Below are 16,924 nucleotides of genomic sequence, written 5' to 3' on the forward strand. Positions count from 1 at the left end.
AATAATAATATTATTACAAAGGGCAAAAACTCTATAAGTTACTGTCGAATAATTCCCAATTTCGAACTTGTCCGAGATCTTTTTTATATCTGGCTGCATACAAAGTTTCATCAAACTCGGTTAACATTTACTCAAGTTATCGTGTTCACAAGGTCCAATAATATTATTACGAAGGGCAATAACTCTGTAAGTTACTGTCGAATAATTCCCATTTTCGAACTTGTCCGAGATCTTTTTGATATATGGCTGCATACAAAGTTTCATCAAACTCGGTTAACATTTACTCAAGTTATAGTGTTCACAAGGAAAAGTTAACGCACGACGACGGACAAAAGCCTATCACAATAGGTTACCATGACCTATGGTCAGGTAACCTAAAAATCCATTATACACTGGACCAGGATAGAGGGTCCATCTGTACCATGCCAGGTAAAATATCCAGTTATAATGAGCTGATAAACCAAACCAACACAGCACTGATCACTATATGTAACTTTAATAGTATACATAAAATGGTTTTGTATATGTTGCATTCAACTCACTCAAAACAGCTTATCAATAAATGTACATCTCATTTCAGTGGAATAACGTACACATGTACACAAGACATGAAAAAAAATCTCCCATAGAAAAAAACTTAGATAACAAGGAGGGTTCTCCAAAAACTGTACATAATTGGTTTTATACAGGTACATAACAGGATCACTTAATACTATGAGCATTGGGGTTAACTTTCCGTCATCAAATCAACATAATATAAATCAATATAGGAAATATCATATCTATGGTAATTGGGTTAATTCAATGAAACACTATGTACACATGTATATGAAGAAATAGTGATTTATCTTATCTAGATAGTTTATAATTAATAAAGTTTAATAAAAAATCTATTTTATAATATTAAAATGTAGAAAACCAACAAGCAATATAAAACTATATCTGAAGTTTAAAAACTGAATTGTTCTGTTGTTAACACAGTCATTATGTGACTAGAATATGAATGTTTACCTCGAGTTAACCTCATCTATTGGGTTCATGTTTGGTATTCGAATTGTACCGTGTTTAAATACCAATTTATGTTTCAGATCCCTTTTAAACATACTGTTATCCTTGTACTGTTGCAATGACCTCAAACTTAACAAATTTAACCCATTCTCGACTGTCATATGACATGTAACACTGCTATATGACATGTAACACTGCCAGACTGAGTACTAATAGAGATGGTATTACAGCCCAATTTATCTACCACTTGTCGTCCGACCACCCAGTCTCCACTAATCCACTCTATCCAACCACCCAGCCTCCACCAGTCCATTCTATCCAGCCAGTAACCAGTGTTGAAGGTCATCCGACCACCCAGTTTCCACTAGTCCCCTCTATCCAACCACCCAGCCTCCATTAGTCCACTCATCCAACCCCCCAGCCTCCATTTGTCCACTCATCCAACCCCCCAGTCTCCACTAGTCCACTCTATCCAGCCAGTCACCAGTGTCGAAGGTCATCCGACCACCCAGTTTCCACTAGTCCACTCTATCCAACCACCCAGCCTCCATTAGTCCACTCATCCAACCACCCAGCCTCCATTTGTCCACTCATCCAACCACCCAGTCTCCACTAGTCCACTCTATCAAGCCAGTAATCAGTGTCAAAGGTCATCCGACCACCCAGCCTCAACTTGTCTACTCTATCCAGCCAGTAACCAGTGTCGAAGGTCATCCGACCACCCAGTCTCCTATAGTCCACTCTATCCAGCCAGCAACCAGTGTCCAAGGTCATCCGACCACCCAGTCTCTACTAGTCCACTCTATCCAGCCAGTAACCAGTGGCCAAGGTCATCCGACCACCCAGTCTCTACTAGTCCACTCTATCCAACCATGGCCACCCAGCCTACACTAGTCCACACTATCTAACCAGTAACCAGCCTCCACTTATCCACACTACCAGTTACCAGTGTCCTAGGTCGTCCGACCTACCAGACATCACTTGTCCACTCTATCCAACTACCCAGTCTCAACTAATCCACTCTATCAAACCAGTTACCAGTGTCCTAGGTCGTCCAACCACCCAGTCTTCACTAATCCACTCTATTCAACCAGTAATCAGTCTCCACTAATCCACTCTATCCAACTAGTAATCAGCCTCCACTAGTCCACTCATCCGACCACCCAGCCTCCACTAATCCACTCTATCCAACCAGTAACCAGTGTCCTAGATCGTCCGACCACCCAGTCTCTACTAGTCTACTCTATCCAACTACCCAGTCTCCACTAATCCACTCTATCCAACTAGTAACCAGTATCCTTGGTCGCCCGTCCACCCAGTCTCCGCTTATCCACACTATCCTACCAGTAACCAGTCTCGACTAATCATCTCTATCCACCCAGTAATCAGTCTCCGCTCATCCACTCTATCCAACCAGTAACCAGTCTCCACTAATCCCCTCTATCCAACCACCCAGTCTCAACTAATCCACTCTATCAAACCAGTTACCAGTGTCCTAGGTCGTCCAACCACCCAGTCTTCACTAATCCACTCTATTCAACCAGGAATCAGTCTCCACTAATCAACTCTATCCAACCAGTACCCAGTCTCCACTAATCCACGCTATCCAACCAGTAATCAGTCTCCACTAATCTACCCTATCCAACCAGTAACCAGTGTCCTAGGCCGTCCGACCACCCAGTCTCTACTAACCCACTCTATCCACCCAGTAATCAGTCTCCACTAATCCACTCTATCCAACCAGTAATCAGTCTCCACTAATCCACTCTATCCGACCAGTGACCAGTCTCCACTAATCCACTCTATCCAACCAGTAACCAGTCTCCACTAATCCACGCTATCCAACTAGTAACCTGTATCCTTGGTCGCCCGTCCACCCAGTCTCCGCTCATACACTCTATCCAACCACCCCGTCTCTACTCATCCACTCTATCCAACTAGTAACCAGTATCCTTGGTCGCCCGTCCACCCAGTCTCCGCTTATCCACACTATCCTACCAGTAACCAGTCTCCACTAATCCACTCTATCCACCCAGTAATCAGTCTCCACTAATCCACTCTATCCAACTAGTAATCAGTCTCCGCTTATCCACTCAATCCTACCAGTAATCAGTCTCCACTAATCCACTCTATCCACCCAGTAATCAGTCTCCACTAATCCACTCTATCCAACTAGTAATCAGTCTCCACTCAATCCACTCTATCCTACCAGTAATCAGTCTCTGTCATCCACTCTATCCAACTAGTAACCAGTGTCCCAGATTTAGAGGACACAATAATCTTTAACAAAATTACTCTAGTTCATCCCACTGTCTCAATATTGAGCCACTTTTGGCCAGAAGTAAAGTGGCTGGATACTGCAGGGTTCATTGTAGATGAGATAGGGTTAATGATGATTGTTGAGGTCATTAATTATCTATCCTGTACAGTTATCTACGTTAGCATGTTGTGTGTATACCATGATGAACTTTCAAATATCACATGAGCACATCTGATTTTACAAGATGGAAAAAAAATCATCAAAGGCATGTTTTTTTTCTTATCAAGTCGTGAATGATTCCTTCCTCTACAAATCCTCAGGTACTATTACAATGGTAAAAGATCCAAGACTACCTGTTAGTCTTATTATATAATTAGTAAAACCCACACCCAATCTACTATCCATCATCCAATCCTATTAAACTAAATTTACATAATAAAATTACAATGATAATTGAGAAAAATGGAGACGAAATGAAATTATTGAAACAAATCTATTTGTATTTGATTCATTTACAAAATCAATTAATTCATTTAATTTAAAAAATTAAATAAACAAAATCAATGAATTGTATTTAATCAATTTAACAAAATAAATTAATCCATTTAATGGTATTTATTAAATTTAACTAAATCAATTAACTAATTGATTTACTTACTCAATTGTAATTTCATATTAGCTGCCTGCACAGGAATGGAGGTTGAAAGGAACATATTGCATATCTCAAGTATTATCAGTGACCTTTCCTGAATCCAGCTCACACCATGGGAAACTGACAAATCATTACCAGGAAAGGATAAACCATAGGAAACTGACAAATCATTACCAGGAAAGGATAAAACAATCTATCCTTCAGCACATAACTACTACCAAGATTAATCAAATTCATTTCTGTTTTCTTATAAATGTGAAAGAAATACAATTCTGACTGAATATGTACAGCAAGCAATTCTCAGGTATGGGAATAGAAAGAAATGTTCATCTTAATACTCGTAACAGTGTGAAAGTTTTCATACTGGTATGAATGTGTTCTTCCACAAATGTTACCAGCATCAGTAGCAACCATAAGCACTAAACCGAATTCATTTGACAGAAATAATTAAAACAAGTTCAAGTATTTGAACAAAATATTAAAAATTCTGTATTTCTAATCCAGTGTACATAAGCTATTACTGTATAACCGTATACAGCACTAAGTAATCAGACTTCATCAACTAAACTATGGAAAACAATACCAAACAAACTAAAACAAATTTAAAAGCTAAAAAAAGTAGCTAGCATGGAAGGTTTACAGCATAACAATAGTGACATCTTTTAAAAATGTTGGATTTTTTTTATTTATTTTTTAATATTTTGAAAGCCTGAATGGAACTGCAATGCATACATGTGTTAGTGATTTACTGACATTGAATGGTAAAACCTAGACAACACATTTCACTCTATATAAACAAGCATTTGAAAAAAATCTCTTTCCTTTAATAACTGAACTTTTTTGGTTTGTTATTGATTTGCTGTAAAGCACCAACATTGAACAACTTTCGAAATGTATGAACAGTTTTAAAGTTGTGCAAACGAAATCTGTTTGTAAACTTTGTAAACCAACAACAAAGGCAGCTTGGTTGTCTTTATATTTCAAGTCTTGAAAGCAAAAAATATAAAATGATCGATGTCAACTTATAAATAAATGTCCCTGTGATTGTTTTCAAGAAATGTTCCGTCCAGGTAGAATGTACTGGATTGCCATACAGACTGAGAAACTAATGTGATACATGTAACACATAAAATGGAAATTATAATATGTATGAAAATAAATTATCAAATCGACAAAAGGTAAAATTCTACATCATAAATAAACTCTCACATGCACAAAAACCCAGGCAGAATTAAACACGGCCAAACACCTTGTATGAAAAAGGATTATTATAAAATATGACTACTTTTCCACCAATAACAGATTACTTCATATATGATAACAGCATAAGTGGATACAAATTTATCACACAGATGAAAAAATAAATACATGATTTATATGGGAAACAATCATCAAACATTAATGAAAATGTAAACAAACAACTACAGGTTTTCAAACATGTGATATCATAAATCTGAGTATTTAGTTAGCACATGCAGTGCAAATAACACATTATGAAGGTGCCTGTCATGCGAGTTTTCACCACTTAGTAACCAACAGAAATCCATCAAGTGTATCTCACGTACCCCGAGTTTGTTGTCAGGGCCAGAGGAAACTCACATACCCCGAGTTTGGTGTCAGGGCCAGAGGAAACTCACATACCCTGAGCTTGGTATCAGGGCCAGAGGAAACTCACATACCCAGAGTTTGGTATCAGGGCCAGCGGAAACTCACATACCCGAAGTTTGGTGTCAGGGCCAGAGGAAACTCACAAAACCTGAGTTTGGTGTCAGGGCCAGAGGAAACTCACATACCTGGAGTTTGGTGTCAGGGCCAGAATAAACTCACATACCCTGAGTTTGGTATCAGGGCCAGAGGAAACTCACATACCCAGAGTTTGGTATCAGGGCCAGAGGAAACTCACATACCCTGAGTTTGTTGTCAGAGCATTAGGAAACTCACATACCCCGAGTTTGTTGTCAGGGCCAGAGGAAACTCACATACCCTGAGTTTGGTGTCAGGGCCAGAGGAAACTCACATACCCTGAGTTTGGTGTCAGGGCCAGAGGAAACTCACATACCCCGAGTTTGGTGTCCGGGCCAGAGGAAACTCACATACCCTGAGTTTGGTGTCAGAGCATTAGGAAACTCACATACCCCGAGTTTGTTGTCAGGGCCAGAGGAAACTCACATACCCAGAGTTTGGTGTCAGGGCCAGAGGAAACTCACATAACCCGAGTTTGTTATCAGGGCCAGAGGAAACTCACATACCCAGAGTTTGTTGTCAGAGCCAGAGGAAACTCACATACCTTGAGTTTGGTGTCAGGACCAGAGGAAACTCACATACCTCAAGTTTGGTGTCAGGGCCAGAGGAAACTCACATACCCAGAGTTTGGTGCCAAGGCCAGAGGAAACTCACATACCCAGAGTTTGGTGCTAAGGCCAGAGGAAACTCACATACCTTGAGTTTGGTGTCAGGACCAGAGGAAACTCACATACCTGGAGTTTGGTGTCAGGGCCAGAGGAAACTCACATAACCCGAGTTTGTTATCAGGGCCAGAGGAAACTCACATACCCAGAGTTTGTTGTCAGAGCCAGAGGAAACTCACATACCCTGAGTTTGGTGTCAGGGCCAGAGGAAACTCACATACCTGGAGTTTGGTGTGAGGACCAGAGGAAACTCACATACCCGAAGTTTGGTGTCAGGGCCAGAGGAAACTCACATAACCCGAGTTTGGTGTCAGGGCCAGAGGAAACTCACATAACCCGAGTTTGTTATCAGGGCCAGAGGAAACTCACATACCCAGAGTTTGTTGTCAGAGCCAGAGGAAACTCACATACCCTGAGTTTGGTGTCAGGGCCAGAGGAAACTCACATACCCAGAGGTTGGTATCAGGGCCAGAGGAAACTCACATACCCTGAGTTTGGTATCAGGGCCAGAGGAAACTCACATACCCAGAGTTTGTTGTCAGAGCCAGAGGAAACTCACATACCCTGAGTTTGGTGTCAGGGCCAGAGGAAACTCACATACCTGGAGTTTGGTGTCAGGACCAGAGGAAACTCACATACCCGAAGTTTGGTGTCAGGGCCAGAGGAAACTCACATAACCCGAGTTTGTTATCAGGGCCATAGGAAACTCACATACCCAGAGTTTGTTATCAGGGCCATAGGAAACTCACGTACCCAGAGTTTGTTGTCAGGGCCAGAGGAAACTCACATACCCTGCGTTTGGTGTCCGGGCCAGAGGAAACTCATATACTCCGAGTTTGATATCAGAGCCAGAGGAAACTCACATACCCCTACTTTGGTATCAGGGCTGGTGGAAACTCAAAATGTATCTCACATACCCCGAGTTTGGTATCAGGGCCATAGTAAACTCACATACCCAGAGTTTGGTGCTAAGGCCAGAGGAAACTCACATACCCTGAGTTTGGTATCAGGGCCAGAGAAAACTCGCATACCCAGAGTTTGGTATCAGGGCCAGAGGAAACTCATATACTCCGAGTTTGGTATCAGGGCCAGAGGAAACTCGAGCTGTATCTCACATACCAGAGTTTGGTGTCAACAGAAAACAACACAGATCACTAGATCCATCTCTTTGCAAAAACAAATGCTTGCTCGTCTCTTTGGAATGTGACAAACTAATGTCCTTTAGCCTGAATTTCGTTTTTTGATTTAGACTTGGTTAATTAATTCATGACAAACCTGAATGGAAAACAAGAATAACATATATAAGGGAGGTAACTCTCACCAAAATACAAGTATTATACATCAGTAAAAAGTTTAAATATTCCATGACTGACCTTCCTTGGCTATCAATGCACCGACTGTATCTGTATGGTGTTAAATGATAATCACATATAAAACTATTAACGACACACTGATTTATACATTTCAAAACAAAAGATGTTTATCAGCTTTGAAAATTTTAAGATCACATTTTGTTTGAACATTGGCAAAGACATCCTTCAACCATTAAAACTGATTCTAGGGGATTCTACCGTACTAAAGCCATGCACCCCAAACATCTATCAAAAATCATATAACAAACCATAAAAACAACAAGTTTCAAATCCTTGTGTTAGAGACTTATACATCAATAACAATCTTTCATCTGTTAGGTGAGGATCAGTCACACTAGTCCTTGTATTATTACAGATGTCATGGCCATCGATGACATTTAGCCATATACACTTCAATCAGTATAGACCGGCCATCAATGACATTTAGCCATATACACTTCAATCAGTATAGACCGGCCATCAATGACATTTAGCCATATACACTTCAATCAGTATAGACCCAATTTTCATTACTATTAATGTGTTTCCAAAAAAAACGTTCCTTCAAAAATTTGCTGCACATCAATAAATACATTTTAATGTTAATTTCACCCTTTACTGTGGAATATCAGCTTAGCATATGGTTTACTTGTGTTTGTTGCCGTGATAAATTTGTCCTCATTTTGAACAAGGAAAACACACAAATTGAACTGTAGTGTAAATTTCCTTTTGTTCATACACTATCCCACTTAAACCCTCAACAGCAGAAAATATAACAATAGTTCACTTGGCTTCAGTGACATAGGGGCCCCGACTCTAATTCGATGTAGTAATGTCACAGGATTACTTACAAATGACCACCCACAAACTTAACTGTGCGCCAGTAGTCATCATAAACATTATCACATATCTACATCCTGCAAACAAGATTACAATATTTTTAAAGTGCATAGCAATTTACAAAGATGCATCCAGCTGTTTGAAACTTCAAAATAATAATCAAGTACATTCTAGTTTATAACTGTATGTTATATCAAATATTATATAGATTTCCAGTAGGATTCAGAATTGAGACAGTGTTTATATATAATTATAATGAAGCACTGAAAGGACTCTAAAGTGGCAATTATTTTCCATTTATCATATATGAAGAAATCTTGATATATCAATCAAAAACAGTTCGGAGAATGTGAGTGTTATATGAATTTACTCAAATAGACAGTAATGTCAATCATTTGATTGGTTTGTTAACTATTGAACTTATATATTCATGGCTTATTTCCTTTCCATTTTAAAACTGAAATTTTAACAATCAAGAAATCCTGAACTGGTGGTAAATATAAGACTTGACAATGAAATCCTGAACTGGTGGTAAATATAAGACTTGACAATGAAATCCTGAACTGGTAGTAAATATAAGACTTGACAATGAAAAGTTTGCATATGAAAGACCAGTGTAACCATATGATTCGGTAATGATAACAAATAACGTGTACAGTAAAAGTTGTCCTCACGATAACATTCCACACAGATTCTGTTTTACATGTACTAACACTTGTTTCCTTTGTATTTGTAGACTTGTATAAAATCTATCATTTTATTTTAAGTCATGTGACTTTTGTTCTACCTCTGACAGCATAGCAGCTTACTGAAGTAATTAATTAAAGAAGTATAATCATCACCTAAAGTTAACATTATAACTAAATCATCACCTACAGTTAACATTATAACTAAATCAGAGAAAGTTTGTAGTGCATCACAGTGCAAACAGTATACCATTCATCGACAAAACAACTTTTACAGTAATAGTTATCAAAAACAACTTTTTGCATGGTGTTGTTTAAACATTCAATATTTAACAATTTATAAGGCAGCAACAGTAGCTTCAACAATGAGATTTGATATCACGCTTTGTTGTAATTATAGAATCAACAATCTATAATATTTATAATACGTATCACTCAATAATGGTCCCGCTGCATCAGATAGTACAGTGATTCCACTTAAGGTCACGCTACTTACAGGGCCACAGGTTTTTGACTGGTGATACGTTTTTACCTTATCATCATGTTTTTTGTTTGTTTCTGTCATATCATATGTAAAGTAACCCAGAAACACTTTTATTGCCTTTTTCTTCAGAACACATAACATTAAGGGGAATATACTGTACTACCACTGACTGCAGGGGAGAAATAAATACTAGTATACTACTGGTAAAGGATGCAGTTTGAACACAGAATTTCATCATGCATTATACACATCTGAATGGTTAACAAATAACGCTAACAGCAAATAAATTATATTAATATATAAACCATATATGCCATTTCATAATTTTGAAATACATTGCAATATACAAATCTCAGTGAAAGGTTTACATTTGTAATTTGTTAACTATATATTAATATACTGTACACATACCACCCAGGCACGAGATACAGGTGAACGTGACCAATAATAACCGTGCCGTAACTTGGCAAAATTCAATAAATATAACACTCAAAAAATTAAAAATGGTTACAAAAATTTGCATTTTTGCTAAGGCAAGGATAGAGACACACATCAAATCATTCTGTGTTTGCATAAGATACATATCGTAAACAATGTCTTACGAGTGGTGTCTATCTTCATTTCCCTCCTACATCTCTCCCCAATCAACATGAAGTAGGTCAACAATAATTTACCACTCCGACTGTTAAACTTTGGACCAGTATGATGTATTTTTAGCCTCAACAGTCAAGCCTCAACAATCCAACCACCAATAATCCAGTTGTTCCACTATAACCTCTGTTTAACGGCATAGGTTTCCAGTTTCTTCATTATATATTGCTAGTAATCAAACCATTTTACAATGCAGCCACTTTTACGGCCAATGAAGCTGACTATTGAGGCCGCACTAGCTCTCTTCCGGAGCCTTGTGGAATATGGTGGTGATGATTACATAGGTTGTGTAGCCCACATATAGGCAACTCTCCAGACAGGCTTCAACTGATTATAACAGAACACTACCTTATGACAGCAACCAAGTGCATTTCAACATCATTCCTATGTCACACCAACTTTTATCCCTATCAGAGACTGAAAGCACAAGACGGTTTCATCTTCTCTACAAATATTTCTAATACTGCTGGAGAAAACAGGTCCTCCATTTCTGATGATCATTACAGGTTTATATAATTATCTAACAGTCTCCAGTTAATTTTAAAACTTCAACAAGACAACAGGTTGGAGAAACACGATAACCAGACATCACATATGGAACTCTAGGGACATTGAGATGTGGACATCAACGTGGCTGCTCAATAAGACCTAGCACCTGCCATGGTCTGTACTAAGAAGAATCAACCCTCTTCAGTGCTCAACACAGTTGGTTTCCAACCCCAATCATAACATCATACTAGATTAACATTACACTTCAAACTCAACAAACATACATGCACAAGAAACCTGTCATCAATCTCTTGTTTTCTCCAAGTTAAAAAGCAGGGAAAACATAGGTAGTCTAATAGCATTAAAGAAACCATGATGACCCCTCCTTATAGAAACATAAAGAAATCATGGTGACCCCTCCTTATAAAAACATAAAGAAATCATGATGACCCCTGACCCCTCCTTACAAAAACAGGTGTTATCACTACATATGGTACAAGAAGAACACCTATACACTTTTTAACAAAGGACACAGGAAAATGTGCTTGATAAAATTAAATTTGATTACATTGAAATGAAACCTGTAGACCACAAGACAATTCAAAACAAACCAACAAGAATCAAGACGCAAAAACTAAATATCAAAATACATATGTTGTTCACTTGTTGGCTACACACACAAAAACTGAGAACATCTTATCTTTGTATTGCCTGTTCTTTATATGACTGTACAGCTGTAATGATTATATATATATCTTTACCCAAACCAAACACATTAAAAAGGAACTCAAAAGCAATCAAATGTTAGTGTATATATATATATATTCAAATGACTGAATCGATACAGAACTCACCTAATCTTATTTTCCTAAATTCTGTAAATGTCATCGTTATATAAACTTATCTCCCTAAAGTATGTGTAACTGTGGAGATCATGGAATGGAGTCATAACAAAAAATTACCACCCTCGAGCTCTTATAATGTCTACTTGAAAAGAGTGGAAACGGTTATAAACGTTTAGCTGTATTAATCCATAGTAATAGGTCTAATTTATTATCTATCTAGTTCTATGTTTTTTAAATATTATTTTAAATTACAATCATGAAATATAATTGAAATTTAAAAGTTTTCTTATAGCATTTTCAAATAAAAGGTATAACATTATTTTGACAGGCACAAAATATTAAAAAATCTAAATACAGACAATCAATTTCTTTGGATTTGAATTGGCTACAGGAACAAAAGATAACCATTAGAATATGTCTGAATAAACGTTTGAGACTTTTGAATTTGGATAGACTGTCTCTGTGAATTGACGAACGACCATTGGATTCGATCATCATCCTGTAAAATTTATCTCATAAGATATATGTTATCCAATGTGTTGATGGTCACTTTTCCTCGGTGTCCTTTTGGTGTGTTTTCTGGTGCTTTGTCAAGTGATACTTCTCTGTGAAGGTGGAGGAGCAGACATCACACTTGAAAGGTTTCAGGCCCATGTGAATTTTCATGTGACGTCTCAGTCTGCCATTGTCCACGTATGACTTGTCGCACACATCACAGCGAAAGCTCTTCTCGTCATCATGCAGTTTGACATGCTTGCTGAGATCTATCTTGGAGATGAAGGTCTTTTCACAGATGTCGCAGGTAAATGGACAATCTCCAGTGTGCACTTTCATGTGCATCTGCAGGGTGCGACTTCGGTCAAATTCGCTGTCACAGATGTTACACTTGAAGGACTTTGGCTTCTGGTTTGTTTGACGTGTGTGTCGCTCCAGATGCTGCTTCAGTCCTATCATGTCTGTGAATATCTTTCCACAGACACCACAAGTACGCTCCTTCTCCTCTGTGTGAGACCACAGATGACGAGTGTAATTACCCTTAAAGCTGAACTTCTTCCCACACTCGTTACACTCCCACGGGGTCTCGCCAGTGTGGATCCGCACATGGTTTCTCAGGATAGAACTCTGACGAAACCGCTTCCCACATACATGACATTCAAAGGGCTTTTCCCCTGAATGAATTCGGTAATGCTCATGTAAATTTGTCTTTGATTTGAAACCTTTACAGCAAATCTCACAGATGAATGGCTTTTCTTCTGAGTGAGTCTGCTGGTGGTCCTTCATGGCCATTATATCTTTGTATGACTTACCACACACTTCGCAGATGTGGAAACGTTCTCCAGTATGTTCTGAAATGTGCATCTGAAGAGCATAATCATCAGAGAATGCATCATTACATGAACTACACTGAAAAGGCTGGAGTCCAGTGTGCTTGCTCAGGTGTTTCTGTAGTTCGCGGTTGTTTCCAAACTTCTTGTCACATACATGACACATAAATGTGAAAATGTCCGTGTGAGTTTTCATATGGAATGACAGTAGATCTTCATGTCCAAATATTTTTCCGCATGTTGAGCATTCGTGAGGTGTGTCAATCCCATGTGAGTCCTTGTGGACAAGGTAACCCTGCAGTGTACCGTACTGGCGACCGCATATCTCGCACTTGTGCAATTTCTTCTTTTCACCTGAATGTGTACGCAGGTGAGACTTTAGGCAGCGTTTCTTCTCAAAAGTTTTGTCACAGACATCACAGGACAGTACTTTTTCTTCCTCATGATTTTCACAATGTGTTCGGAGTTCCACTTTATTCTTGAATTTCTTATTGCAAATTTCACATTGGAGTGCTATACTTTCGGTATGCATACGAATGTGAGCTCTAAGACTTATGCTAGTGTCGAATGTATCCCCACATATTCCACAACGACACAAGAGTTTTTGACCAATATCTTCTTCTCCATTCTCATCCTGAGTATAATCTGAATCCACATTTCTGAAGGGTTTGCAGAAATTGTCATCCATCTCTGCATCATTCTGAACAGAATTTCCTACGCTGTAGTTACTTGAATCAAATCCATCATTACTTTGGAAAGAACTGTTTGTGCTCTGATCTAAATTGCATAAGGTTGCATAATTTTCATTACTGCATAGTGATTCGTCCAGACCATGGCCTCTGGTTTTAGAGTAATTCATTGTAGTATCACAGTTCTTGTTCACCATGTTTGGTGTTATCGGAGTATTATCACTGAAGGTGCTGGTAGCTGCTGAATTGTTGAGCTCCACAGAAAGACTTGGATGGTTAATTGTTGCCCGGTAGCCCACCATGGCTGTATAGGGTTCGGTTCCTGGTGTCCAGGCATAGGCAAAATCATGCAGGGACATAAGTGAGGCAGACACGGACTTGCCAAGGCAGTTTCTGTCTGGCTCCTCTAGCCCCTGTCCATAGGATCCATCCACATGATTTCCATTGTAATTGCCTGGCTTATCATTGTACTTGTAAGGAACAGCACTTGTATAATTTTGGTTCATGTTCATACAGTGCTCACCAGGAATGCTAAGGAGGGTAGGTTCCAGTTTGACAGGTTGAAGGGAAATCATTTTTTGTGCCCCTGATGATGGGGAGGTATCTCCATTTTCTGTCCGGGGGTACTTAGCTGCTGAAGATTGATAACAGTCATTTTTGCCACTCAAGTCTTCACCAGGTTCCCTCTTAACTGATACTGGGGAGGCACAGTTTTGAGGTATCACAGAATAGCTATCCCTGAGATAAATTTCTCGTTGCATAGTATAAGAATCTGTCGATGATACATTAAGTTTCGTATCAACTCCTGGCCAGGTTTGTCCCTTCTGATCACCATTTTGGTTACAGTGCACACCGAGGGTAGTGGCATTTTCTTGTTTAATCTGTACATAGGGGGTATTAAATGTTCCTAAAGTTGAATGTTTTTGTTCAGGAGAAGAATTAATAGGGTCCTGGGCTGGAAAGGTACTGTTGGCTGTGGAATGACTGTTAGGGAGAGGTTGCTTCAGAGAATTACCATTGGTATGATTCGTAAGATTGTAATTATTGTCAAACTGTCTCGGCCACTGCTGATATTGGGGCGGCTCCTTCACTCCTTCATTGTATTCTTTCATTTTTGTGAAATCATGAACAGCTAAGTCTTCTCTCTTTATATTATTTCCTGCTTGTTGAGCATCATTTTGTGATACAGAGCCACCGTTGTCCATTTTAAATACTTGTGAGGTAATATCTTTTTTCTCATATCCATTGTTCCATCCATGCATGCTGTATTGCATCCCTCCATTGGCGTGGTGACTATAGTTGAGCTGTGCCACATCCTTCCATGCGTTTTGGTATTCCGGGGGCAGTTGTACTGGCCCATGATGTTGGATATTCTGTCCATCACTTCGAAATCCTCGCCCTTCATCCTCTGCTAGCACATTGAACCCGTCGCTGATTGCGTTGATCATGCTGACTGCCTCTCTGCCATCTCTTGTTTCCATAGCAATGGTCAAACTTGAAATTCAAGCACAAGATTCATCACTTTGTTTTAAAACTTAAGATGTCTCATGGATGTTGGAGCAATTCTGGATTGTTTTTTAATGCTGGGTGATAGACTAACATGTGGTGTGTCCCATACCTCGTGGTGCTAGCACTGTGACCTAGATGAGAAAGATGACGTCCACCAATGTTTGTGTATCTCCACCAAAACGATTCATGTGGCCGATGTCAATGGAACGAGTCGTCACCAGACTAGGTCATCTCCATCATCACCTGAAATTGCAATACAATTTTTAACATATAGGATAAAAAATATATATTCAAACATGGTTACTTTCACAAGCAGATTAATTTGCCAACGGTGGAAACCCCTCTTTGTTTGCATGTATATGTATCTCAATATATAATTAGTCTCAATATGATGGAGTCCTTTTCATTCAGCACATGTTCTAGCATTGGGTGATACTTAGATTTAGTGGATTACTGGGACAATTTTGTTAGTAGTCCAATATATCCTGTATGATTCGTGTCCTAGATGGATATGTATAAATGTATAAGGAGAAATTCAAAATACTTACATTTTCGATTTAACATGTTGAAGCTTTCATGAAATAAATTCTGAAGAAAATTCACAAATTCTATTATTTTACAAAAAAGATCTCCTCATGAAATTAAAGATTTTTTGAGAAATATTAACACGTTCATTATCAGGCCAGTTTATTCTTCTTCCTTATAATTACCTCTTTATGTGACCAAACCACAAATGAAATTGTTTGATCAATAAAAATATATGCTTTACAGATCTATGTGTGTCTAATTCTTTAAGTCTTTTCATATATTTCACTACATACATATTTTGAATCAGCAAATGGGGTTTAACTACAGTAACATGTAGATCCAAATTAAATATCTACTTAGCTATTAAATACTGGTCTACGTATAATGCAATTATAAGGCAATTGGCCGTCTAAGCTACCTACCCTCATGATCAATCAGCATTGGAAAAAGGAACAGATATCTTGAAATTTGATGAGCAAAAAGATATCATTTTTCAATATATAGATTATACATCAACAAAATAACTACTTCAACTTAGAGCAATTATTTATTCTATTTTGCATTTTGTTGTCAATTTACAGCTGTATGATCTCAATAACTGCTAGATTTTTACTTTTGGTCGCTCGCATGGATGGGTAAACTTAAAGAAATGTGAAAACATTAAATTTCCATAAACCTATATACATAGCTTTAGATGTTGAGTTAACATTTTATAAAATACATGAATATGTTTATCCTATTTATGGTAAATAGATCAAATGACATTATAATTCTTTTACCAGACAGAGTGACTAATCACATACATGTTTTACCTTTTTTTCTCGCCAGTAGTTCTATGATAAACTATGTATACCTGACATACATATACATATGATAAACTACATATACCTGACATACATATGATAAACTACGTATACCTGACATACATATGATAAACTATGTATACCTGACATACATATGATAAACTATGTATACCTGACATACATATGATAAACTATGTATACCTGACATACATATGATAAACTATGTGTACCTGACATACATATACATGTGATAAACTATGTATACCTGACATACATATGCATACCTATGTATACCTGACATACATATGATAAATAACGTATGCCTGACATACATATGATAAACTATGTATACCTGACATACATATGATAAACTATGTATACCTGACATACATATG

At 38.1% G+C, this 16,924-nt stretch overlaps 2 protein-coding genes and 1 long non-coding RNA gene across 3 annotated transcripts in view; 1 reads left to right on the plus strand and 2 right to left on the minus strand.

Moving 5' to 3' along the window:
• Nucleotides 1-2,549: 2,549 nt before the first annotated feature.
• Nucleotides 2,550-3,748, minus strand: LOC110453998. Its single transcript, XR_002463330.1, has 3 exons — nt 3,146-3,748; nt 2,701-2,853; nt 2,550-2,640 (listed from the first exon to the last, which is right to left on the minus strand). It is a non-coding gene; the product is annotated as an uncharacterized LOC110453998 (long non-coding RNA).
• A 1,317-nt stretch (nt 3,749-5,065) lies between these two features.
• On the plus strand, nt 5,066-6,202 carry LOC110453987. Its single transcript, XM_021503256.1, has 3 exons — nt 5,066-5,098; nt 5,386-5,730; nt 5,883-6,202. Exons 1-3 carry the CDS (start codon nt 5,066-5,068, stop codon nt 6,129-6,131), a joined length of 627 nt encoding a protein of 208 aa, XP_021358931.1. The 3' UTR covers nt 6,132-6,202.
• A 954-nt stretch (nt 6,203-7,156) lies between these two features.
• LOC110453988 (zinc finger protein 93-like) overlaps nt 7,157-16,924 on the minus strand; it is a 16,879-nt gene continuing 7,111 nt past the window's right edge. Inside the window, exon 2 of the mRNA XM_021503258.1 lies at nt 7,157-15,441. Within this exon, the coding sequence (XP_021358933.1) occupies nt 12,222-15,170 (2,949 nt within the window). The 5' untranslated portion in view covers nt 15,171-15,441 and the 3' untranslated portion in view covers nt 7,157-12,221. The remainder of the gene's footprint in view (nt 15,442-16,924) is intronic.

Source organism: Mizuhopecten yessoensis, unplaced genomic scaffold, assembly GCF_002113885.1.
Source record: "Mizuhopecten yessoensis strain PY_sf001 unplaced genomic scaffold, ASM211388v2 scaffold7597, whole genome shotgun sequence".
Classification (NCBI taxonomy): Eukaryota; Metazoa; Mollusca; class Bivalvia; order Pectinida; family Pectinidae; genus Mizuhopecten; species Mizuhopecten yessoensis.

Coding starts and splice junctions, on each gene's coding strand:
- LOC110453987 (XM_021503256.1), top strand. CDS start 5,066: ATGTATGAAAATAAATTATCAAATCGACAAAAG. Junction 5,099..5,385: donor AATTATCAAATCGACAAAAG/GTAAAATTCTAC, acceptor CTGAGTATTTAG/TTAGCACATGCAGTGCAAAT. Junction 5,731..5,882: donor TACCTGGAGTTTGGTGTCAG/GGCCAGAATAAA, acceptor GTTTGTTGTCAG/GGCCAGAGGAAACTCACATA.